Source organism: Malania oleifera, chromosome 11 (assembly GCF_029873635.1).
Source record: "Malania oleifera isolate guangnan ecotype guangnan chromosome 11, ASM2987363v1, whole genome shotgun sequence".
Classification (NCBI taxonomy): domain Eukaryota; kingdom Viridiplantae; phylum Streptophyta; class Magnoliopsida; order Santalales; family Ximeniaceae; genus Malania; species Malania oleifera.
In genome coordinates, this window is record NC_080427.1 from 15083781 (window position 1) to 15110142 (window position 26362).

Genomic DNA, 26362 nt, shown 5'->3' on the forward strand with positions numbered 1-26362 from the left:
ACATGCAACTTCGACTTTATTTAATCTAATTAGTTTTGGCTTGAATAGGTTGCAGGGTTGCTTTGAAAGCTTGCAACTTGGTTAAGGTTGGCTTTTTCTTATTTTATGACTTAAATCTCACGTCCTTGATGTTCATGGATTAAGTCCAATTACTTTCTTGATTTGAATAGTTGTTGGTTTCCTTTTGATTCATATTCCCTTTTATATATGTGACCACAATGGTTGTTGGTTTCTCTTTTTTGAATCACGTCAACTTATATAATACCACAATGTGTTGTTGGTTTCCCTTTGATTATTGTTTCCTTATATATAGCCATAATAATTGTTGGTTTATTTTTTAACCAAGTTTCCTTATATATAAGCACAATATGTTGTTGATTGCTTTTAAATGCTCAATTACTTTTCTTTTTATCACATGACATGACTTTGGTTTACTTATCAATGCATGCATGTTCTGAAAAGCCAATTAATTGCATATTGGACATTTGGAAATTAAACTAAGTTCTCTTGTATTTTACTAGATGATGTGGCTTTTAACTAAAAAGAAATGAGGAAAACTCTTTAAAAATCTGAATAAATTTTAGAAAAGATGTTGAAAAATTTTAGAAAATTTTTACAAAATTTTGAAATATTTTAGAGAGAACAATTAGGTATTTTTCATTTCACATGTATTAACTCTGAGAAGGGTTTATTTAACAAGATTTACTCGTTTGGAAATCTTATCAGACATTTCTAAATCGTATCGAGATTTTTAACTTCCTCTTAATTTTGTTCATTTTACTTATTTATTTATTTTAAAAAATTAATTAAATTTTATTAAATTTAATTTAAATATAATTTATTATTATAAATTTAAAATTTTAAAATTCATGCACTCAAATGTAGATATTATGAAATGCATTGTCCCATTAAAAAATTGTGCCACTGAAACTTGTAAGGATGCTCACAATTTTATTTAAAGTTGACCTTAAGGAAGTATGCTATTTTTTCTGAAAAGCTAAGGTGAACGAATGATTGCAAGGGCTCAGCTTTTTCTCCGCATGCGTGAGCATGAGTTGCTTTTTATGGCTCCCTTCCCGAAGACAAAAGTAAAAAACCATTATAGCGGAAACTGGAAATTTCGAGAGAATGGCTAGTCGCCTAGATAATTTATTTGTTAGTGGGTCAATAAAGCTGACTCGTCTTGGCCTTGCTGCTGGGACCATGGCGATCCAAGCGGGCACCACCAGCGACGGCCGACTGATCCTCATTCCTCAATGGGTTTGTCCTGTACTGTGTTGTGGGTGCGGTGTGATGGGGCTTGGGATGGGCACTTGTTGGTTTAAGCATATTCTTTTATTTCTATGCAGTGTGAGGAGCCTTATTGCGTGCGTGAGAATAGTTTGAATATCCTATATTGAGTATGTCATAGTGTGTCCGATCAACGAGAGTGTCAGTTGAAGTGTCAACTAAATGCATCGGAAAAGTCAGGACACCCGACAAAATCAAAATAAAAAATAAAAATTTAAGCCCAATGACATAGTTACCGGCGATATATGTGATCGGATAGGGTATGGTATCTAAATATTTTAAAACATAAATTTAAATTTTAAATTATATTTTATTTAAATGTAATGTAAATTTAAATCTATGTATAACCAATAATTAGATATAGATTTAGTTTCTAGCTCAAGTGCCATTGTCTTCTAAATCGGAGACATTTATACCTACATTCATGAACTTATACACATACATAATATATTATGATACTATCTCAGGGTGTGTGTGATGATCTAATTTGGACATTATCCTTTTTTGGGTTTGTGTTTGATCACTGCTTAAAAAAGTTTGATCCCTTAATGTCCCAATAAATACTGCAATCTTTGATCATTGATTGTGCAGATTTTTGGAACTTTTAATGTCAAATACAAAATCATGAGTAATACATATAAATGCTTCAAATGACTTATTTTGTTAGAAGAGATGAGATTATTGCAACTTTTATTTTAAGTTGTGTTCTAGATTTGGGTCGTTGAATTTTTTAAAAAATGAAGTGTTTGTGACGTTCTTTGTTCATGTTGTGTTGAGATTAAAAGAAAATGATAGTCATAATTCAATATTCTTTAAAAAGAATGAATCATAACTTATCACTACTTAAGTGAAATATAGTATTCAGTATCTATAATTTTGTAATTAAAGTTAAGGGCTTTTTTTTTTTTTTTTTGTAATTAAGTAATTATTAAATTTATCTAATCAATTAAGTTGACAATGCTTTATAGTTCGGACTCTTATTCTTGTTCTGTTTTTTTTTTTTTTAAGATAACAAGTATTAACACAATAATGTATAATGTTAGCATTTTGTCTACACTTCATCAAGTTTCATTAACATTGTTTGATCTAATTAAGATGAAACATGTAATTATATGCAATTAGTGAATGTAAGTCCTAACTGTACTAATATATCAATTATAGTGGATTTTACTTAATAATCTAGAGATTGAATTATGATTATATTTTTAATAAAAAAATTTCATAAATTAAAATATAAAATCTTTCTCATATGCTTTTGCATCTTATTTTCTAGAATTAATTTGTCTCCACTCTTTTAGTATGTTGGATATAAATGCCTATTAAAATATAACATTATTATTACACTATTATGTTATTTATGACTGTTGCAGCCAAGAATCGTATGACTTTTGTTAAATCATTCTTTGACCATAAAGAAATCAAATAAGGATGGCTTGGAGAACTCCGGATGTATTTCGAGGGATCACTCTGATGCCTAAGTTAGGGAATGAGAGGTTCAAATTGCAACAAAAGTCATACAATTCTTGGTTGCAATGGTTAGCGCTATATGTGGGAACCCTTGGGAGGTTTTCTATCCTTGACCATGAGCACATCACATAACTCCAAGTCAGAACCCGTTGGGGGAAACCAATCAGTCCACTCAATTCATTCCACTCCAATAGATAACCTAAGTGTGCCACTGAGTGACTTTTTAGCCTTTGAGAAAAGGGTAAAAGACATGTTCACTATTATCTTACATAAATTTTTTTTTAAAAAAAAAAAATCATGGTCCGGAGGCTAACAGATAGAAGCAGTGTCTAATAGGAAGACAGCTACCCGAAGAGAAGTTGTTGTGAAGGCCTCATATCTAGTAAATAAGGTAGAAGGTGCAAATAATATAGGCAACTTATAGACTCATAGCGCGTGAACCCTAAGGTCACGAACCCCAATGGCACGAATCCCAATGGCGTGAATCAACATACCTAGACCAACAACGGTCTATCTGATGAGTACCACTCATGAGGCCCCGAAGACTTCTCCACTTGATGAGCACGACTCATGAGGCACAAGAGAGTGAGCACAATTAACCTGTAATGGTCCATTTGATGAGCACAATTTATGAGGCATTGAAGACCTGCCCATTTGATGAGCACGACTCATGAGACACAAAGGAGTGAGCACGACTCACTCATAATGGCCCATCTGATGAGCACAACTTATAAGACACAAAAGAGTGGGCACAACTCACTCATAATGACCCGTCTGATGAGCACAACTTATAAGACAGTAAAGGAGTGAGCACGGCTCACCCATAATGACCCATCTAATGAGCACAACTCATAAAGCACCAAGGAGTTGGCACAACTCACTCATTATTGCCCATCTGATGAGCATAGCTCATGAGGCCCTAAGAATTGTCCACTTGATGAACACGACTCACGAGGCATAGAAAAGTGAGCATAACTCACCTGTATTGGCCCATCTGATGATTAGAGCTCGTAAGGCCCCATTGATGTGCCCACTTGATAAGCACGGTTTATGAGGCAAATAGAAGTGAGCATGACTCACCCAAATTGCCCATTTGGACTACTGGGTAGTTCCAAACTAGCATGGCTTAGGTAGGAAGCCCTATAGCTAGCTCTCTAAGTCAGTTGGGGACTGGTTTGAATTACTATTCTCGAATAAGAGAAATTTATTTCAAATATTCAAGAGTATTGGTTAGGGGCAACTGATACACCCAAAATTGATCGGTATGTCCATAGGGGCGGATAGTTGTAAGGTCAACATTAGACAATATTTAGTGTCTTGCATAACCATCGTCAGGTTATCCATAACCCTCAATGTGGTTACAAGAGCTACTATTGATTTCATGCATAACCGCCTTGAGCCACTTAGAACCCTCCTGAAGCATAATGGCGAGTCACCCACAAACCCCCTAAGCATAATGGCAACTCACTCATAACCTCTCTAAGCATAATGGCAAGTCACTCATAACCCCTCTAAGCATAATGACAAGTCACTCATAACCTCTCTAAGCATAATGGCTAGTCACTCATAACCCCTTTAAGCATAAAGACACGTTAAAAAATGTCAATATGAAGGGAAATTTGTCTTGATCACTATAAAAAAAAGGATCTTAGAAGGAGGTGACATCTGATTCTCACTCACTCTTCATTTACTATTACAATATGAACCTCCCATTCAATAACTTAGGCATCAGAGTGATCCCACGGAGTACACCCTGGGTCCTCCAAGCCATTATTATTTGATTCCTTTCAAGTGGTCACGAACAGACGATTTAACAAAATTCGTACGATTCTTGGCTTCAACAATGACCATATTATGATATTAAAAACAAAATATTTTAGAAATTTAAATAATATTAATATTATAATATAATATTAAATTATAATATATTATCAATTATATTTTTTTCACTATATTCATAAAGTGATGTAATAATTTAATTTACCTAATAAATATTTTTCACATACCATTATAATATCTATAGTAATATATTACTATTATATTAGTTATATAAAAGAAAATTATATCATGTATCATGTAATCTACCTTGTCACGACGACATATAACTCAATAAAAAAATATTAGATATAAAAAACAAATATTTTATAGGTTATAAAATTACAATTGTTTTTTCATATACTTATATGCATAGGACATTGAGCTTATGTTCCCAATAATCATATTGTGTAAACTAGCAAAAGTATAGGTATTTCATTTCAAAAAATATAAACTAAATTGCTGATAATAATACCCAAGTTCAAGATGAGCATGTTTATTAACCTACACAAAAAAAGTTTCATGTTCAAACTAATAAAAAATTGCAATAACTTATATTAGAACTTTTTTTTTTATTTGCAAAATTAACTAAATCAAATTCAACCATTCAAAGGTCCAAATTCAAATTAATATGATATGATTACAAGTCAAATAAAGAAAAGAAAGACTAAAATAACTCTCAGGGTGTGGTTCAGGTGGTAGTGTGGGCTGCGGGAGTGTCTCGCACGAGATTGGGTGTTCAAACCCTCTCGTTTTCGCTCCTAAATTCCTGAAATTTACCTCCCTTTTGAGTTATGGGGTCAGCTTCAAGAGGCGCGGGATTAGTCACTTATATCGTAAAACGGACACGTGAAAACTCGGTGCGTAATCCAAAAAAAAAAAAAAAAAAGACTAAAATAAATAGTAAATTTCATATCCCCACATAATTTAGTGTAGTTAGTTGTCTTATTTAATAATTATTTATGAGTGATAGAAAGGAATTAAGTTATATAATCAGTGTAATGATGATTACGATCATGATGATATGTTTATGACAAAAATATTGATTATGGCAAGACAAAATCTTTGTACTGAGGAGAGGACAATAAAAAATTTGTTTAAATGTAAATAAAAAATTTATTTCCTTACATACAGGTTTATGTTATACACGAGCCTGGTCCACTTTAATTGATTTTGTATATTATTATTTTAAAAGATTAAATGAGTGATGTTTACATATATATTGTATTTTTTTAAAAAAATAATTTAATATTCAATAAATTAAATTCATTTAATAACTATATAATTTATCAAAATTTAGTAATATAAAATTAATCGAAGTTGAGAGTTCGAATATTACAATGGGTCACTGGACTCCAGTCTCCAACATGGACACCTAAGTTCATGTTCATGGCCGAGGCCTGTATATAACTCACCGACCAATCACTATATAAACAATAATAATAATTATTATAAAAATTACAAAAACTAAAAAAAAAAATTCAAAATTACAGCATATTGACTGTTTTCCATCTGCCTATAATTTACGTTGGCTGTTGTTATTTGATGTGGCAATACCGGAGCCGCAGTCGCGGCGGCTTTCAGTTCCGGCAGCACCGCCCGTACCGTAATCCATGTCTCTCAACGGTACGTCAATACCATTTCCAACGACAGTAATCTGCGCCTCACGATCGGCTTCAGCTTCCTGTCGGAACTTCTTGTAGATATCACCCCCATAAAATTTTCTGGTCCGAACCACTAAAAATAACGAAACAAGGCACCCAACCAGCGTCGCCGCCGCTATTATAATGAATGAAAGGCGGTAACACGTCACGCCCGTGCAGCTCAAATCTTGCCCACTCCTCCTCGTCATCCCCATAACTTTCATCTGCCTTAAAGCCTCCTTGTCGTATAGATGCCCAGCGACCTTCACGTTCAAAATATACGACCCCACCGGACTCGCCACCGCCCCGAAATTGTACAGTGTGGAGTAGTATTTGAGCCCGAAAATTTCTGATATGATGGCGAACATCAACGGCCACTGCGCGCCGAAGCAGAACCCGAGAATTACAGAGGCGAAGTAGAGCGAGTTGGGAACTCCGAAGGCGATGAGGATATGACCGAGGCAGGAGATGAAGAGCACGAGGGTGAGCATTAGGGGGCGCGGGATTTTGTACTTTGTCAGGAAAATTTCGGAGGAGAACCCCGCGACGACGCGTCCGAGGTAGTTCCATATGCTAACCAGCGACACGAACGTGGTGGTGCTGCGCTCCGGGTAGCCAAGGGCTTTTCCGATCTGGCCCAGGTTGTCGATCGCCGTCAGCGTCCCGCCGACGCCTAGCGTCGTCGCGACGAAAAGTATCAGCATGTCGACGCTGAAGAGGGCTTGGAGAATGGTGTAATCTTCGCCTCTGGGGGGCGGGTTGAACATCTTGGCCGTGCAGGAGTTCTCCGCCTTCTCTGAAATCGTCGGAGGTATGGCTGACGCCGCCGTCAGCGGAGGCGGCGGTGGTAGAGGTGGCGGAGACTCAATGGGTTGTGGATTCTGAGCTGGTACTGTTTCGCTCTGCCGAAGATAAAACTCCTCTTTTATTACAACGGCAAGTGGGAGAAAGAGTAGTATGAGGACTACACAGCCAGTTGCGCCATATTCTAATCTAGTAAAACTGAACTTGTTTTGTATGATGATAATGAGCAAGAGGAAACCGGCGAGGCCGAGGGATATGTACAGGAGTTGGTAAAATGTTTTGAGCTCGTTGGCCTGTTGGACAACCTTCATGATCCTGATAGTTCTGATAAAGAAGAAGGATATGGCGGCGGGAAGCCAGGCAATTAGTAGAATGAGAGACTTTGAGTCGTCATCGTAAATAGCGTGGTAGAGCTGCGTAATTATGGCGCCGCTGAGGCCGACGAATCCTTTAAGTAGGCCTAAAACAACGCCGCGGCTCTCGGGGAAGTTCTTGACGGCGGTGACGAGAGCGCCGGTGTTGGCGAAGGACTGGGAGTTAGCGCCGATGCAAATGTAGAGGCACATATGCCACAGTTGGGGTTTGGGGATGCGGGCGGTGACGGCGAGCCAAATCATGAAATAGCCGAGGAAGTTCATGGCGGCGCCGATGGCGAGGACCACCCACGGCGGCGTGACCTCGTTGATGAGGCCGGAGAGGAGGCCGACGTTGCCGCCGAGGTCTTTGAAGAAGCTGAGGAGATTGAGGTTGGTTTGGTCGTAGCCCAGGGAGGATTTGACGTCGTTTGAGTAGAGGCTGAACATGTAGGTGGCGCCGGCGACGGACAAGATCAGAAGGCACGCGAAGACCATGAACCACCGGCCGGTGAGGACTTGCACCCAAAAGCCTCTCATCTCTGTCCCGTAACTGACGCCTCTGAACTCGGCCACTGCCATTTTTGTTTGGATAAGTGGGCAATGGGCACATTAGGATGAAGGTGTAGGGTTATATATAAATGGAGATATTCTTCGATGGAGTTATTTTCATGTGGATGTATGGGTGAAATTTCACAGATGTTTCCCTCCACATGTTTATTTGTCAATTTTTTTGAATGTAAAACGTAGGAGGGTGGATAAGTGTTATAAAATAGACTAGGCAAAGCGGATTGAGTTGGATAATCGTGACGAATCAGGTGGATTATTGAATGAAGAAATTAAAATTTCCATTCGACTCATTTAAGTGACGGATTCGTGACGGTTTATATAAGATAATTCATGGCGGATGACGGATAATTTATCATTTTTAAATATAAAATTCTTATTATTTTATTAATAATTTATTTTTTATCGTAATAGTTGAAGTTTTATTTAAAATAACTAAGCAATCTCAGCTGCAAAATAAATGAAAATTTGAACTTTATTTTGAGTTTTGTGTAAAATTTAAACGAGGCTTGTATTTTTTTTTTTTTTTCATGTCTGCATTGCATCATATTTTTAATGTGATTATTTACAAAAATTCAGAACATATTTATGATTTAATGTATGCATATATAACATTTTGAATTTTAAATTGTCCACATGGCAAACATGAGTTTTGAAATTTACATTTTTCTTTTTTAGCCCAAATTAGAAAATTCATGTCACATACACATACTACAAAAGAATAATGCCCATTTAGAATATAGAACATAGCTTGGATTGGATATTTCAAATAATCACACTATAAGAAAACTGGTTTTTAGTAACAAAACTATCAGTGATAGTGTCAATTTCATCACTAAAAACGACTTATTAAAAATCTTCACTACTAGTGTATGTATTAGTGACGTTTGTCAAAACTGTCACTAATAAGTAGCTTTTAGTGACGAAAATAAAACCGTCACTAATACCGTCCTCACTAAACACCATTTTTCTCGCTCAAATCATCGTAGGAAACCACTTTTCGCGTGGAAACTATCCCAATAAAATATTAGCGACGTTTCTTATGGTATTAGTGACAATTTCAAGGCGTCACTAAAAGGTCATAATTAGTGACGATTTATTAACCGTCACTATTAGTATCATGTTGGAAATGGTGTGATCCCAAGAGAGGGGTGAATTGGACATTTAAAATTTTTTCGGTTAATTTAAAACATTTCGTCGATTCACCACATGTCACGCCCCGAACCCGACAATAAGACCCAGGGTGTGATGTAGTAACCTAACCTGTTCCTGTATCATACAAAACACTCATAATACCATAATGAATGAGGGTCCAACCCCATGGGGTTCCCGTACACCCTATACACATTCACATATACAACATATATGTAGCAAAAAAGTTCACTCTATACATACATAATACCATACCATAATCTATACAAACAGAGTTTAAGCTCCATAATCCAAAACATAACCCAGGATGCCCACAATACCCAAAATGACAATCCTGTTATAGTCCAAGTACTTACATGAGTACTTTACGTAGTAAACCAACCACCACGCTCTCAACACTAGGACACTAGTTCTGGTTACTCGAAGGACCTGAAGACATGTACGTACTATAGGGGTGAGACACCTCTCAGTAAGGAAGAATCAGGTTATATCAGTGTGTGGCATATAAGTGTTATCATGACATATAAAATATACACAGTTCAGTTCCAGTATAGTTCTCAACCCACACACACATGATCAAGTAACCTGGTGTCGTCACACCCTTCGGCATGAAGCCAACCTGCATTACATGATGTCCTTGGTACATGGTGTAGCCCCAGACTCCCATGGCATCGTATCGGTACATCTGGTGGATCCACATCCTTCAGTGATTTTTTGGTGAGAGGCGATATTTCACGCCCTCGAATATAGAGCCAGGCACTCTTTCACAACCTGGAACAATTCAGAACTCACGTTCCCATATCTCATTTCAGCAAATCACAACTCATGCATATTCATATAACAGTTCATTCCACACTCATTTGGTAATCACAAAATCACAATTTTCAAAATACAGTTTAAGACAAGTCAAGGCACGACCATCTTCATAACACAATAAATTCAAAAATATATCCAAGGTTTTCCAACGAAACTAGAGATGCAACCCAACATCCCCTTTTTCCCAAAATTGTAACGTGAAAATCCCGCAATTTTTCCTCGTTAGATTTCCTCAAATAAGTAGCCAAAACACACACAGGATCATGAACCACGGTTCTAGCGAATCCGATTTCGAAAATAACCAATATAAACAGAATCCTCTTACCTTTCCCCGAAAATCTAACCCGAACTCTACAGCTCCTAAACAACGAACCGAGTTCCCAAAACCTATAAATCACAGTACAATACATACTCACAATTTCATTCTCTACATATCTACGAAAATGGAAATAAAAATTGAGCCTTACCTCGATTTTGGGTCAAAACCCGAAAATCCCCGAAACAAAGATCTGTTCCACCAATCATGAAAAGAATTCTTCCCTAATCCTCCTAGTAACGTCAGATCATCGATTCTAGTGACGAACAACGAAGTATTCTAGAGAGAGAAATTTTTTTTTTGGATATCTTAGCTTCTAAGCAACCCTACTGATATTTATAGCACCTTTGACTCGGCCAACCTCGTCGATGAGGCAACGTCTTCATCGACGATTCAACAAAGGGAGTTCGTCGATGTAGCGGTGGCTTCGTCAATGAGCCTAAGATTTTTGAATTTCCCAAAATCTCTCGGCTTCTCCTCTTCGACGAGCTTCTGAATTTCATCGTCGAACTATAGAAGGGTCTTCGTCGACAAAAGCACTGGCTTCGTCGATGAAGCCTACTCAAATTACTGTTTTACCCTTTCTTATTTATTTATTCCATATATCACGGGTCAGGTTCTTACACTACAGTTCATATCATATTCAACATATATATGTGTATGTAAAATGAGTTTAACAATGAAAGCAAATATACATGTGTGCAGTATCTTATTTAAATCAAATGTGTGCATGCAAATAATTTTGACATTAAGTAAACATTCATACACATGCTAAAACTAAATTACAGGAATTTAAATAAGATAGAGAGAGCGACACCAGATTTGTTATTGAGGTTCGACAAAACCAGCCTACCTCCCCGCCTTGAGCATAGCCCCCCACCAAGGATTCCACTTTACCTGCTCACTTAATCGGGTAGAGCAGAAGCCTTTTACATCTTCTCCTTACGGGGCGAGGAAAATCCTATTTCAATTTTCGGGTTGAACCAAACCGGTCTCATTTACGAGGCTGTGACTCTCCAGTTCAATTAACAGGATGAACCCAACCATACAATAAAAATTTTTTGAACATATAATAATGCTTCTGAAATACAAGCAGAAATGCACACAATAAAATACTAAAATGTATGCACTCTCTTATGATATGATTTGAGCTTAATAAAGGAAAAGGTGTGTTTTCTAAATAATCAATGTACAAATATATGTATGAAAATATAAGTATTATGTTCTCCTATAAATATTTTGAAAATAAAGAACATTTGGAGAATCAAGGAATTTAAACTCAATAAAATATTTGTGCTGTAAATAATTTCTCCCACAATATTTAACAACTAAATAATCAGGAGAAATGCAAGCAATACTCTCCAAAACTGATTTTCAAAAGATAAATAACAAGTGAGAGTGTATGCATGTAAATACAATTAAAATGCCCAAAATAAAATACTCTCTTTAAAAATGATTTTGAGATAAAACAAGTGAAAGATTTGTTCAAAATTTTTTGCCTCAAAAGAATGATTTAAATAATAAAAAATATTTTGGGGGAACATTGATTAACAATGGATTAGAGAGAAGATTTGGGTTTATCAAAGTCGCTAATCTGGAGTTATAAGGGGGTATTTATAGATTTTCTGAAAATTTTGACCGTTGGGAACACGCTCGGTATTTTGGAAAAGATTAATTGAATTTTAATGATATTTTAACACTTTTAAAAAATTCCAACCCGAGAGCTTCGATCGACCACTTTTGTGGTTCGGTCGACCATGGAGCCAAGTTCGGTCGACTAGGGAATTTTTGAACTATAGATTCGGTCGACCAGACTTGAGGCGACTTCCAAACCCGCGCTGTTCGGTCAACTGGGTCAATTTGAACTACGAGGTTCGGTTGACTGGGCGGTTGGGGCTTCTCCCGAGGATGTTCGGTGACCAGAGCGTTGGAGTTCATTTTCTAGTCAGTCGACCGGAAGGTCAACTTGTTGACCCAGGGGGGTTGGGTCAACTAGGTCTTGCCTATTTACTTTCGGTCGATCGATCGAGTGGTCAACATGTTGACTTGGTGGGGGTTCGGTCGACCGAAAATCTCAGTGTAACTGAGTTCGTTCGACCGAATATGTTATCCTTGGGCATTTTGGTCTTTTTTACTTTATTAAATTGTTCTAATTTATATGATATTTATTTTTAAGATTATAGGGGACATTTTTATGCAATATTCAGGGTCTTAAGGTCAGTCTAAGGCCTTTGAGAAATAATCTTAAAAATCCGGCGTCAGTCAACCGAAGGTTGACCAAAAGATGATCCCTAAGGTCTTTTGGTTCCCTATGGTCAATCTAAGGCTTATCTGAGCATTCAAACACATCATGCAGATGTGTTATAATTTGTGAATTCCCAAGAGGGGGGTGAATTGGAATTTTAAACTTTTATCTCCTAGGTTAAATGAGATAGCCGTATAATACAACCTAAGGTCTTTCTATGCAGTTCCAAATGCGCTAATAAATATAATATGGGAAAATTTAAATCATGAGATCATTCACACCATAACATACATGTGCAGTAAATATAAAGTGCAGAAATATAAACAAGGCACACAATATATTATCGGGGTTCGGCCAACTATGCCTACGTCCCCGCCTCTATCTCGCAAGCCAGAGGATTCCACTAATAGCTCACTTAAGGGTGGAACGACATCGTTTACAATCAGTTCAAATTAACATAGGGCTAACCTCAACCTTAACCAGGTCAATTAGCGGGGTTGACCTCAACCTACACGCCTTAACAGGATGACGCACCTAGCTTTCCTAATCGGGTCTAAGCCAATCCGGGACTATTCCAGGGCTAGTCTCCCTCTTCAGGCCCGTGCCTGGATATACAACAGATGTGTATATAATTAGATGGTATAGTGATTGTGCTTTCGTGTAAAACAGATATGTACCCAAATGCGCACAATAACATACACCACAATATGATTCAATATGTAAGCTCAATGTGGTCTTAAGATGTCTACTCTCAAATAGATTTACTATCGATGTAATTCATGCGTGAGAGTGCAAACCTATATGATCTTTGTATCACTAGATATTCAATATAAATGCTCAAGCAAAGATATTAGCCACACTTCATATATTTCAATCAATAAGTTTTCTCAATACATATATGTATATGAAGTTCTAGCAATGTATAAGTTTGGTTTGCAAAAAGAGTTTAATCTTTGTATTCAACAATAGATATAAATTAATGAATATTGCAACAAAGATTTTGCTCACAAAAACAAATATCTCTTTAAAGATTTATCAAGACAAAGCACATTAGATATTTGAAAGTATTTTGAGATGGTTTTTGCAATCCACACCAAATACAAACTTCACAAGGTGTTGCAATGAATGTGCAATACTAGGAAGTTCAATATAAGTTTTCTTAGGAGAGACTTATTAACAAAGTCCCCTAAGAATACTTGGGTTAGCTCTCAATTAAAATCATCAAAAACAATTACCACACATGGGAGAGCAACCCTAGAAGGCAACAACACTTAAATCACACTTACAAAAATGTTTGAGTAGAAGATCTGGTAAGAATAAGTGTTGGAGGATGAGTATTATAAGCTTTGGGATTTTTAGAGAATTTCTCCTAATCAAAGATTGCTAATCCCCTGTTAATTTTCTCAAATGAACTCATATATATAGGCATGGGAGAAAATATGACCGTTGGGGACCTATTGGGTATTCTTAGGAAAGTTTAATGGTGTTTAAAGCATTTTAACCCTGTTTAAAATTATTAACTGCGGTAAAAAAATAGGAGCAACCCAAGAGGTCCGGTCGACCAGAAATGTTTCGGTCGACCAGGACTCAAGTGGTACGGTCGACCAGGGGTATTTTGAATTGAGTGGTTGGTCGACTGGGGAAGGGCGACTTTCCAAATCTTTGAGTTTCGGTCGACCAGGACATTCTGAACTACTTGGTTTGATCGACCAGATCGCTGAGAATTCTTCCAAGGACCCTTCGGTTGACTAGGTAGTTGGAGTACAAAAGTGGTCGGTCGACCGGGAGGTCAAAATGTTGACTCCCAGGTGGTTCGGTCGACAGGGTCAAATGAACTGTAAGGGCTCGGTCGACCAGACCTTGGTCAACATGTTGACCCGGACCGGTTTCGGTCGACTAGGAGAAAATGAACTATGTGGGTCGATCGACCGAAAGTACAAGACTTGTACATTTTTGTCCTTTTTTAAGCATGCAATCACCTAAGTCAAATATTCAAACATATGTATGCATGAGTGAGTGTCTTAGGGTCATTTGTGTCCAAAATTAAGACACCGAAAAAGTCTGGTATCGGTTGACCGAAGGGTACACCCTAAGGTCATGTTAAGGTCATTTTGCATTATGATTTGGTTTGAACTTACAAGATAAATCATGCATGTGATGTGTGTGCTTATTACAAACCAATCCCTATTTACTGTTACAGACTTTTCTGACTTAAATATTACAGACCCGAATATAAATTACAACAAATAAATTATATCCAGGGTCTTCAAAGTCTTCGTTTTCCTCCGGGTCTCCGAGTGCCATCATAGGATACTACCAAGATAAACCTGTACATCAACTCGGCAGTCATTAAATACCTGAGTATTTGTCATAATCAAAACAGGGTATGACCCATAGGGTTAACAAGATGTATACATTATTACAGACCAGAGATATAAAAAATTAAATGCAATTACATAAAATAAACGTCTTCATCGTCTTTTTGCTCATCTGACTTCATGGAATGCGCTTGATTGTATAGTCTTTAAGTCCCGCAAGCTTTCATCGCCGTTTCCTTATGTGTGTGTTAAATTAATGGATCTGTTCACATATTAAATACACACATAAGAAACATGTGCTTTGTTAGCATCAAAACAGGGATCGAACTCAAAAGGTCAACAATTTCTCCCTTTTTGATGATGACAAACGCACCAGAGCAAAATGGGTACAACTTGAAAAGACTTCCCTTGAGAATATGCATAATATAAGATACAAACAATAAAGCTCAGACATATTCACAAAAGAAGACATTACAAATGATATCATGAATTTAAACTTTTGCGTTAAAGCAGTTTTTGCCCCTCAAGATATATTAGCCCCTATGGTCATAAATATTTTGCTCAAAAATATTCTCCCCCTTTTGGCATCAACAAAAAGGCTACGCTGAGTAAAAAATAATTTTATCATTTAAAACAGACTCAGCAAAGAGAACTCCCCCTTTTTGAAAAACTCTCCCCTTATGTGATATAACAGTTGGGCATAAAAATTTTATAATTGTTTTAAAAATTATAGCAATGAGGCATACACAACAGTTTTCATAACTGGTTATTTAAAAGATTAAAAGGCACATGACACACAAGATCAGACTAGGATTATCCACAAACCATGGCAATTTAAACATATCATAAGACTCGTGAGAGATTTGAGTTCAACACGCACGACATATGATAGCAAATGTAGGTTTGAGCATAAGAGTGATCTAACTAGTTCATATGCATTTCATCAACAATTAATGAACCAATTATGTAATATAACACCCTTACAAGATTTCATGACATAAAATTTTAATACAGAGAAAGCATAAGTCATGAAGGCATTTAAGCACACAAGCAAGAACCATGATGTATTCTATATAAGTTCAATTCTTACTTTTGAATATATATATATATATATATATATATATATATATATATGCATGTATAAAATATATCCCCTTAAAATTTTCAATAAATACTAAGGGCTTGTGCTTGCTGAAAAAGAGACTTTAATTTAAAACTCAAGCGAGTATTATTTTCCTAGTTTATCATTTAAGCACAAATCACAAAGTACCAGAAAAATGCAACTATATAGATCCAAGGATACTGAATAAATTTAAGAATGGGGATCATATGGAAAAACCTAAGACACCTGTGGCTAAGTAGTATATTTTAAATCAAAATTTTCAATAAGATACATTTCATTTAAGCACATGCCACAATGAATTCAAAACTTGAATCTAAGCTAGAAATGTTGTGAGTACAACAAGATAGAAAAATAATGTTTAGGTGCTCCTCCTATCAGTTTGAATATATGCTTAGATTTTGTTAACTACATTTTATTCTAAGTAGATTTTACTGGATATATCTTAAAGAAATTTGTATTTAACCAGTAAAAAAGTCCTTAAGCACAAGTGCGTTAAAAAAAATCAAACACTAAGTCATACATTGTGTTCATGTGTACTTGGAACAATCCATATCAAAGATATTCAATAGAGATAGCATATGATGTTCAAGGTGCTTAGAAAACCTTCAGACTCAAAGAGTAGAAACAATGAGTATATGAGTCCATGGGCCAGGAGAGTTATGATCCTTTTCTCAATGATGGGGCTCATGTACCCCAGTATAGTCTCAAGCATACAAAAGCGCATTAACGTTCAAGGATGGATTTCATTTAAGCACACTCAACACATGTTCATCCTTTTATATATAACTTAGCATGCGGGAGATTATAGCCATTAAGTTCATTTTTCTTAAAAGTGGAGCTTAAACTCCCCATATATATTTGCATGCATACATACTTGCATTAAGTTCAGGATGATAGTCATTTAAGAGTATTCCTGAAAAATTCATCATTTCAAAAGATTTTCAGCATGCAGCAAATATAGGCATTTAGCACATACTAGCATGACATATTGCATTTCGTTTTAATACACGATAGCCAATCAAGGCTATACTCCAAAGGTAATGCAATAGGGAATTAAAAAGGAATGACACAACTTAAAATGCTCAATGAGTGTGTGCAGAATGAATGCTCTTTCCCGAGTCATGAAAAATTCCTAATCATATGGACTTTGAATATTATAACATGATGATTGACCATTTGGGTCCTTCATGACATTCATACCCCAAGGTTAGGTCCATGAACTAGTTCATCCTAAGACACAAAAAAATATATGTGTACATGTTTTTCAATTTATATATAGCATTTATGATTTTACATGTATTGACCTATTTAGTTTTCTAGCATCCTAGGAAATAAACACTAAGACTATGCATGTTCTTCAGTTTAGCACATAACATTTAAAATATTCAATATGCACAAACGGACAGTTCAACATGCACCTATAACTAAGGATGAAAAATAAATTTCTTTTATGATTCACTCATCCTTTCAAAAATATTTTAGCATGCATTGTATTATCTATCCTAATACATGGTTTCATTTATGGGAAATATTCTACAAATTTTGGCAACATTTCATCTATAAATTGAACATTTTCTATTTTTTCATGTACCTAAAACCTGATAGATTCACACAATCAACAAATAATAATCCAATTTAAACATGCGAGAACCTATTTCCACTATCAGCATGCAATTCTCATCAACTGCATCCAACATACAAGAGACATTTTAGACTAAGCATGCAATCAGGTAGTTCAATCAATATATCAAATAAAATATAAACTATCCATACGAAGATATAATCATTAGGCAAGTGATGGATAGTGGCATTCAGCTCAAAGTAGATTGAATTTAAAAAATATATATATATCCATCCATAAGAAAATATATTCATTTAGCAAAAATGGATATTTGCATTCACCTCAACAACAAATCATCCAAAAAATATAAGCACAATACAATAAAATGCATATTGGATGAATTTTGAAAAATAAGGCTGCTTTCCCTCAATTATGCAGCCAATTGAAGATGATTAAATTGTTAAGCTTCAAAAAGAGTTTAGGGTTATAAAATGTATAGAATGTAAATTTCCTATACCCCTAAATTTTTGTGATGGACAAATCATGCCATATTCAAGATTTTTAAATTTAGGCATATATAGCATCAAAATTCTTATAACAATTAAAAAATTTTGTCCATTTGAATGAGATTTATTTAAACATGCTTATGAGATTTAATTCAAAAACTGATAATGATATAGGCATGCACTAGTCAAAATTAGCATATATTAACCAATCATAGTTATATGTATATATATTAAGCTTAGATTGGATAATATCATTAAAACTCACATGTTGGTTATATTTTCTTAGGGTTCTTAGTATAATCAATAGTGTATATTAAGGCTTAAAATTTTAAGCATTATACACTATTTAAGCATTTAAAGTATTCTAACCTTGTGTATAACAATTTCTAAAATCTTATGAGTATATGAAATTTTCTTGAAGTATTTCTCATAAGATGACATGCTAGCAATATCCAATATATCATGATTCATAAAAATTTAATACAACGCAAGTCATACAAATCATGACATAGAATTTTCAATAAAGTTGAAGGAGAAAGATATACCTTTACAATTTACTCCTCCATAATAGTTCATGCTCAGAGTGGTGTCTCTTTCTATCTCAATTTTTCAAAATCCTTATGATTCCCAAAATCTTTTGCACATAGAAAGATATAAACTTGCAAAAGCATTAGTGACTAAGGCACATAAAAAGTATGCATGGCACACAGATGATATACATTAAAACACACGTCATGCAAATTTAATTCATTTTCAATTTTTGGGAAATTATGCATTTAAAATCATTTTTCAATGGGATATGATAACTTTGACAAATACTTTCCAAATCCACCAATCATTTGATTTTACAAAAATATTTTCAAATTTAACACAGTAAAATCTATGCAATAAAACCATGGAGGATTTGCAAAGGAATAACCTTTAAAACAAGGATACACCGAAAAATGAGCTGTTGCAATCTTTATGCAAATAGTAGTTGTTAGCTTTGGTGTATTCCCAAGAGAGAGGGTGAATTGGAATTTGAAAATTTCTTCCTAAGTTCAAGTAATCCAACAACCAGTATTACACAAACTTAGGGTTTGTCTATGCAGCTCCAATATGCGCAGATAAATATAACGTGCGTAAATTAAATCATGTGCAACATTCACAACATAACATACACGTGCGGAATTATAAATTATGAAAATATAAACAGAGCATATGTGATATATTATCGGGGTTCGGTGAACTGTGCCTACGTCCCCACCTCTAACTCGCAAGCCCGAGGATTCCACTAAAGGGTCAGTCAACGGGTGGAGCGGAACCGGTTACAAGTAGGTCAATTAGCAAGGTTGGCCTCAACCAGCACGCCTTACCAGGATGGTGCACCTAGCTCTAAGCTAGTTTGGGACTATTCAACAGGGCTAGTCTCCCTCTTCAAGCCCGTGCCTGGAATACAACAGATTTGAGTACACGGAAACATGCTTCTCACACTAAGTAAATATGTACTACAATATGCACAAGTAATAATCAATCCATACCAAACATGTAAGAACTGTAAGCTCAGTGGTGTATATGTGCAATCTACACTTAATATACTGATTATACTCAGTCAAGCACAAAAGTGTTCAAGCAAGCTAATCTTTGAAAACAAAGTATATGAAATCTCAATATTAGATAAGTGTTTCAAAGATGCTAGCAATATTATTCAAACGAACTCAAAAATATTTTCTCAAATTGTATCAAGCATTAGAGTTGTTTAAAAACAAGCTTTATAAAATATTTTGCACACAAAAATAATTACTTAAGGAATTTTGCAATGACAATGCAAAGATCCTCAAGTTAAAGAGTTTTCCCAGCACAAGATTTATCAAGTTAAATTTGTGAGAAGAACCCTAGCCAAACTCTCAACAAAAAATCAAACAATACAAATATCAATGAGGGTATAGGTCTATTTAGAATGAAGCACTAATATTCTAAACACTCTTTCTAGGCTTGGATGATCAAAGAGAATGAAGTAGAGAAGTATTTGGGATAGTATTTGGCAAAACAGGCTTTTTAAATTTGAGAGGATTTTTCGTTAATGATCTTGCTAATCTTTAGCTAATTTACACAAATGAGCCCCTATATATAGAAATTGGGCAAATTATGACCGTTTAGGACATATAGGGTATTGCTAGGATTATTTAAAATTATTTTAGCATAATTAACCTCATTTTATTATTTTAACCGCGGTAAAAATATTAAGGCAACCCTAGAGCACCAGTCGACCGAAGCAAGGTTCGAGTTGTGCACGTTCGGTCAACCAGGCATAAATTGAACTAAAAGTTGGGTTGATCGGACATGGTGTCCCAAAGGCAAATTTTCTTTTCTTCGCGGTTTAGTCAACTAGGAGCTTTTTGAACTGAGTAGTTCGCTCGGCCGGAGAGTTGAGTTCTCACATGTGGGAACTCGGCCGACTAAGACATTGGCTTACATTTTGGGCTCGGTCGACCGTAAGGTCAAAGAGTTGATTCTAAGGGAGTTCGGTCGACTGGGTTAGAATGAACTAGCATGTCTTGGTCGACCGGGCAGTGGTCAAATAGTTGACCTGGTCCCGATTCGGTCGACCAGGTGATATTGTACTTGTGTAGTACGATCGACCGAACATGAAACTTAAGTGCATTTCGGTTCTATTTAATCATGTGATCACCCATTCCATTTAACCAAATATATATATATATATGCATGTGTGGGTTTCCTAGGGTCATTTTAGGTCTTCTTTAGGACACCAAAAAAATCCGGCGTCGGTCAACCGAAGGGTGATCCCTAAGGTCTTTCTAAGGTCATTTGATTTTTAAGTGATGTGTAAGGACATAGAATCGTTCTATGGTCTTTGAGCTTTGTAGTTCTACATGCATGATATGCACCAATTTTTATAGACCATTCTTACTTAAATATTACAGACCCCAATTAAAATAATATAAATTACAATAATGAATATTCAACTAGGGTCTTCATTTTTTCTCCGGGTCTCCGAGTGCCATCGTATGATTTTGTTAAGAGAAACCTGCACATCAACTCAGCAGACATTAAATACTTGAGTATTTGTCTATTAGAATTGGTGTGATCCTAAGAGGCGGGGGGGGTGAATTGGAGTTTTAAAATTTATCTCTTAGGTTAAACGAGATAGTCATATAATACAACCTAGGGTCTTTCTATGCAATACCAAATGCGCCGATAAATATAATATGCAAAAATTTAAATCATGCGCATGATTCACATCATAACATACACGTGTGGTAAATATAAAGTGCGGCAATATAAACAGACACACGATATGTTATTGGGGTTCAGCCAACTGTACCTACGTCCCCGCCTCTAGTTCGCAAGCCCGAGGATTCCACTAATGGCTCACTTAACAGGTGGAGTGGCACCGATTACAATCAGTTCAATTCAAGGGGCCGATCTCAACCAATACGCCTTACTAGGATGACGCACCTAGCTTTCCTAACCGGATCTAAGCCAGTCCGAGACTATTCAACAGAGCTAGCCTCCCTCTTCAGGAGCGCACCTGGAATATGACTAATGTGTATAAAATTTGTACATGAGAATACACTTCTTACACAAGCAAGTATGTGTACCAGTACAAGTCAATATAATCAATGCACCTCAATGATGTAAGAACTATAAGCTCGGTGCTCTACATGTGCAATCAACACTCAATATTATGGATAATCTGAAATATGCACAAGAGTTTATAAACATGATCTTCTTTGAAACATAATATAAAATATCTCAATGCAGGCTTAGGGTTTCAAAGATGCCAATCAGAGTATTCAAACAACCTCAAAAATATTTTCTTAAATGTATCTAGCACAAGAGTTGTTTGAAATCTAGTTTTATAAAATATTTTGCACACAAAAATAAAGCTATAGGAATCTTGCAATGACAATGCAAAGATCCTTATGCTTATGAGTTTATACCAACACAAGATTTTATTAATAAAAATTTGTGGGATAAACTATGCCAAACTCTCCAAAATCAATATCAAATATTCAAGCAAGACAATGGGAGTATTAGCAATACCTAATCAGCACTAACACACAAAATATACTCACAATGCTAATATGTATCAAGGGAATGAATATATGAGAGTATTTAGAGTGGAATAGGCAAAAATAGGTTTTTGAGATTCAGAGGATATTTGCTAATTGTTTTGCTAATCTCATACTAATTATTCCAAATGAGGAGGTACATATAGACATCCCCAAAAATATGACCGTTCAGGACACATATGGAATTATTAGGAAAGTTTTAATATATATTAATATAATTAACCCCGTTTAAAAATATTAACCCTGGTAAAATATTTGGGGCAACCCTGAGAGCACCAGTCGACCGAGGCAAGTTCGGTTGACCGAGTTGCTTGAAGTTCGGTCGACCGGGCCTTAAATGAACTACAAGTTCGATCGACTGGACTAGGAGGTTTAAGGCGATTTTTCCTTTTTAGCGCGGTTCGATCGACCGGGAACTTTTTGAACTATCTAGGTCGATCAACCAGACCATTGAGTTCCACACATGGGAACTCGATCGACTAGGTAGTTGTTTTACATTTTGGGCTCGGTCGACCAGGTGGTCAAAAAGTTGACTCCTAGGGAGTTCGGTCGACCAGGTATAAATGAACTAGGTAAGTTTGGTCGACTAGGCTATGGTCAAATTGTTGACCTGGCACCGGTTCGGTCGATCAGGAAGATTTTGTATTTGGGAGTATGGTCGACCGAACATGTAATTTTCATACATTTCGGTTCTCTCAATTTGTGCAATCACCTTATTCAAATGACCATACATATATATGCATGTGTGGGTGTCGTAGGGTTATTCTAGGCATTTTTCAAGACACCAAAAAAATTCAGTTATAGCAAATAAATTACAACTCGAGTCTTCAAGGTCTTTATTTTCCTCCGGGTTTCCGAGTGCCATCATATGATATTGCCAAGATAAACCTGCACAACAACTCAGCAGACATTAAATACTTGAGTATTTGTCATAATCAAAATAGGTTATGACTCATAGGGTCAACATTGTCATAATCAAAACAAGGTATGACCCATAGGTTCAACAGCGGTTAAGCTTATTGCAACCAGGCTCTGATACCAATTGTTGGAAATGGTGTGATCCCTAAAGGGGTGGGGGGTGAATTGGACATTTAAAACTTTTTTGGTTAATTTAAAACACACTACAAAAAATAAGGTTATTAGTGACGGTTCAAAACCATCACTAATAATCACAAAATCGTCACTAATAGTATTAGTGACGGTTTTGTGAGTAGTAGTGACGGTTTTGAACTAGTCGCTATATCTTCTATTACTAATACTTATTAGTGACGAATTTTTGAAACCGTCACTAATAATAGAGTATTAGTGATGGTTTAAAACCGTCACTAAAAAACCTAAGTCCGTCACTATAAATTCTACACTGGCTCAATAAAAAACTGTCACTAAAGCCATAGTATTAGTAGCGGTTTGAAAATCATTACTAATGCTTTATTATTAGTGACGGTTTGAAAATCGTCACTAATGCTCTATTATTAGTGACGGTTTGAAAATCGTCACTATTGCTCACAGGCAACTATTAGTGACGGTTTTCAAACCGTCACTAATACTATAAAACCATTACTAATACTGTATTATTAGTGACGGTTTGAAAACCTTCACTAAAACTCTTTAAAAAAAAAGGCAATTATTAGTGACGGTTTTGAAACCTTCACTAATACTTAAATTGGACAATTAGTAGTAACAGTTTTAAAATTGTCACTCATAATTTTAAATTAATTTTTTTTCAATTATTAATTTCTGTAAAAATCTGTAATTACATTTTCGTTAAACCATAATTGCTAAAAAATTCATAAATTATTCAAAATTCAAATTCAAATTTAAATAAAAATGCAAATATATTATACAAATTCAAATTCAAATACAAATATATTATACAAATTCAAATTCAAATACAAATATATTATATAAATTCAAATTTAAATTGGACAATTAGTAGTGATGGTGATGCGAGCTTCGACAGTGAGAGACCATGGCAGCATGGGCAGCTATGGCTTGCTGCACCGTCATCCTCGAGGGCGAAGTTCTCGAACAATAAGGCTCAATATGTAATCTAGGGCCCAACTTCAGAATCCTCGGCCTTGATGGTGATGGAGCAGACGACGAGGTCATGGAGGGTGATGAAGGACAATGAGGTCTCGGATGACAGAGAAGGACGACGAGGTTGTGGATGGTGGTGGCTGCATTAACGATTCTTTATTTAGTTTATCCGGAGTTTCTTTTCAAAATTGATTTGAAATGCGATAAGCCTGCCCATGTAGACAAAATGAATTTTAGCCTTTCATCTGATAGGTTGTCGCTTATAGTTAAGGTATAATTTAAATATTAATTTTATTTCTCTTGAATCTTGATGCCCTTCTTGTGGATGCAATATTAATGACCGCAAGAAGGGCATCAAGATTCAAGCGAAATAAAACTAATATTTAAATCATACCTTAACTATAAGCGACAACCTATCAGATGAAAGACTAAAATTCATTTTGCCTACATGGGTAGGCTTATCGCATTTCAAATTAATTTTGAAAAGAAACTTCGGGTAAACTAGATAAAGAATTGTTGATGCAGCCACCACCATCCACCCCACTATAAGAGTACCTGAACCTCCCGATTCTTACCTCCATGTTCATCATAAACTCCAAAGAATAAAGTGGAAGCATCCAGAATAGGATATGCAGCATGCTAGCAAATCAAACATTCATAGTCAATAACAAAATATTCATACTATTAGTTAAGACCTTTAACATGAAAGTTTGAAGTCTCAAGTCATAATCAGGATATCCCTTTTAAGATAACAAGAAAAAAATAATAATATAATAAATGCAAGAACTATGTTGTAGGTAGCCTATTTATGCATTAGTTTGCATATTTGTAAACCCTAGCATGGATTAGTTCATCTATGTACAAGGAATCAACCCTTTAGTTAGACAATTTCTCACACTTATTCATAAGTAGATTTTTTGGGCAACTATTTTAGAAACCGGTTTAAAAAAGCTTTACCTAAACCTCATTCATCTAAAAAAAATAAAATAAAAATAATAAATAATATTATTTTAGGGTGCCCGAAGTTTGACCTCTATAAAGGAAATGTCCTTAAGCTTAGTTATGAGCTACAAAATTTAACAATCAACTCCTTTTCTGACCATTATTTTTCTTTATGTTAAATGTTGTTAATAAATATGCTTATTAAAGTATTGTAACACTTAAAGCTATATATCCACTTGATAGTCATTTACTTTTTGTCTCATTAAATCACGATAACAGTTGAAATTGTCAGACTCCTTAAGTTACTTTACGAATTATTCATTGTTCGTGATAACTTCATTAAAAGAAGATTGTCATAATCCAATAACAATTATTTATATTACAAATGATATCGATACTCTCAGAATAAATATATTAACAATTATCTACAAATTTTACTTTCACAAAACTCTACAAAAGTTAAAATTTTGATCATAATAAAGGAATTGGGCAAAACACAAAAACCACGTTATACATGTGATATGGAGGATAATGCTAGAACTACAACTTCAATTTTTATAAAGTATTATCACTTGACTACAACTCGTTCTTCATTAATAAAAGCGCTCAAAATTTTTTTTTGGAAACAAAACATATGAGACTGCTCACGACCAAGAGCTTCTAAACTTATATTTAGTCCATCTCAATCAAAATCATTATAAAAATTTGATTAGTTGCTAAAAAATTATCATAACATACATCCATTAATTTGAAATGTTAAAACAGAAAAAAAAAAAATTAATTTTTTTCATGCTCACAACTATGTATGATTTTAGGGAATTGGCTGAGATATCAATTGCCAAATTTCTTATAACAAGCTAATCATCAATAATAATATCCTAATTAATTCACAAGTACATGAACATTAAATTAAATAAATATAAAAGATGTTTACCTTACACCATTAAGTCCATGAGAAAGATTTTTTTTTTTTAAGCTTAAAAACATTCCCCCATGAATTAAATATAAATGAAATCCAAAATCTAAATTCTAATTGTTGGAAAATAACCTAAAATAAGTAAGAACTCCAAATTATAAATTGTTGAAAACAATTATTTATTCAAATTATTAAATATATGATATATAATAAATACATATTTATAATATATAAATTTGATTTGGTTAATCATGGTCATTGAATGGGTAGAATTGAAACCAAACCATTTGCCTAAAAATTAAAAGTTTCAAACCAAGGTTGTGTAGGTGTTGAGAGAGACAATAGAGCTTCTCTTTGTATCTTGGAGGCAGCCTTCTGCACCAGTCTCACATATAGGGGGTGCAAATCCTCTTAA

At 35.2% G+C, this 26362-nt stretch overlaps 1 protein-coding gene across 1 annotated transcript; it reads right to left on the bottom strand.

Moving 5' to 3' along the window:
* Positions 1-5857: 5857 nt before the first annotated feature.
* On the bottom strand, positions 5858-8042 carry LOC131168054 (uncharacterized). Its single transcript, XM_058127225.1, has one exon. The coding sequence runs from the start codon at positions 7952-7954 to the stop codon at positions 6089-6091; it is 1866 nt and encodes a 621-aa protein (XP_057983208.1). The 5' UTR covers positions 7955-8042; the 3' UTR covers positions 5858-6088.
* Positions 8043-26362: the final 18320 nt, after the last annotated feature.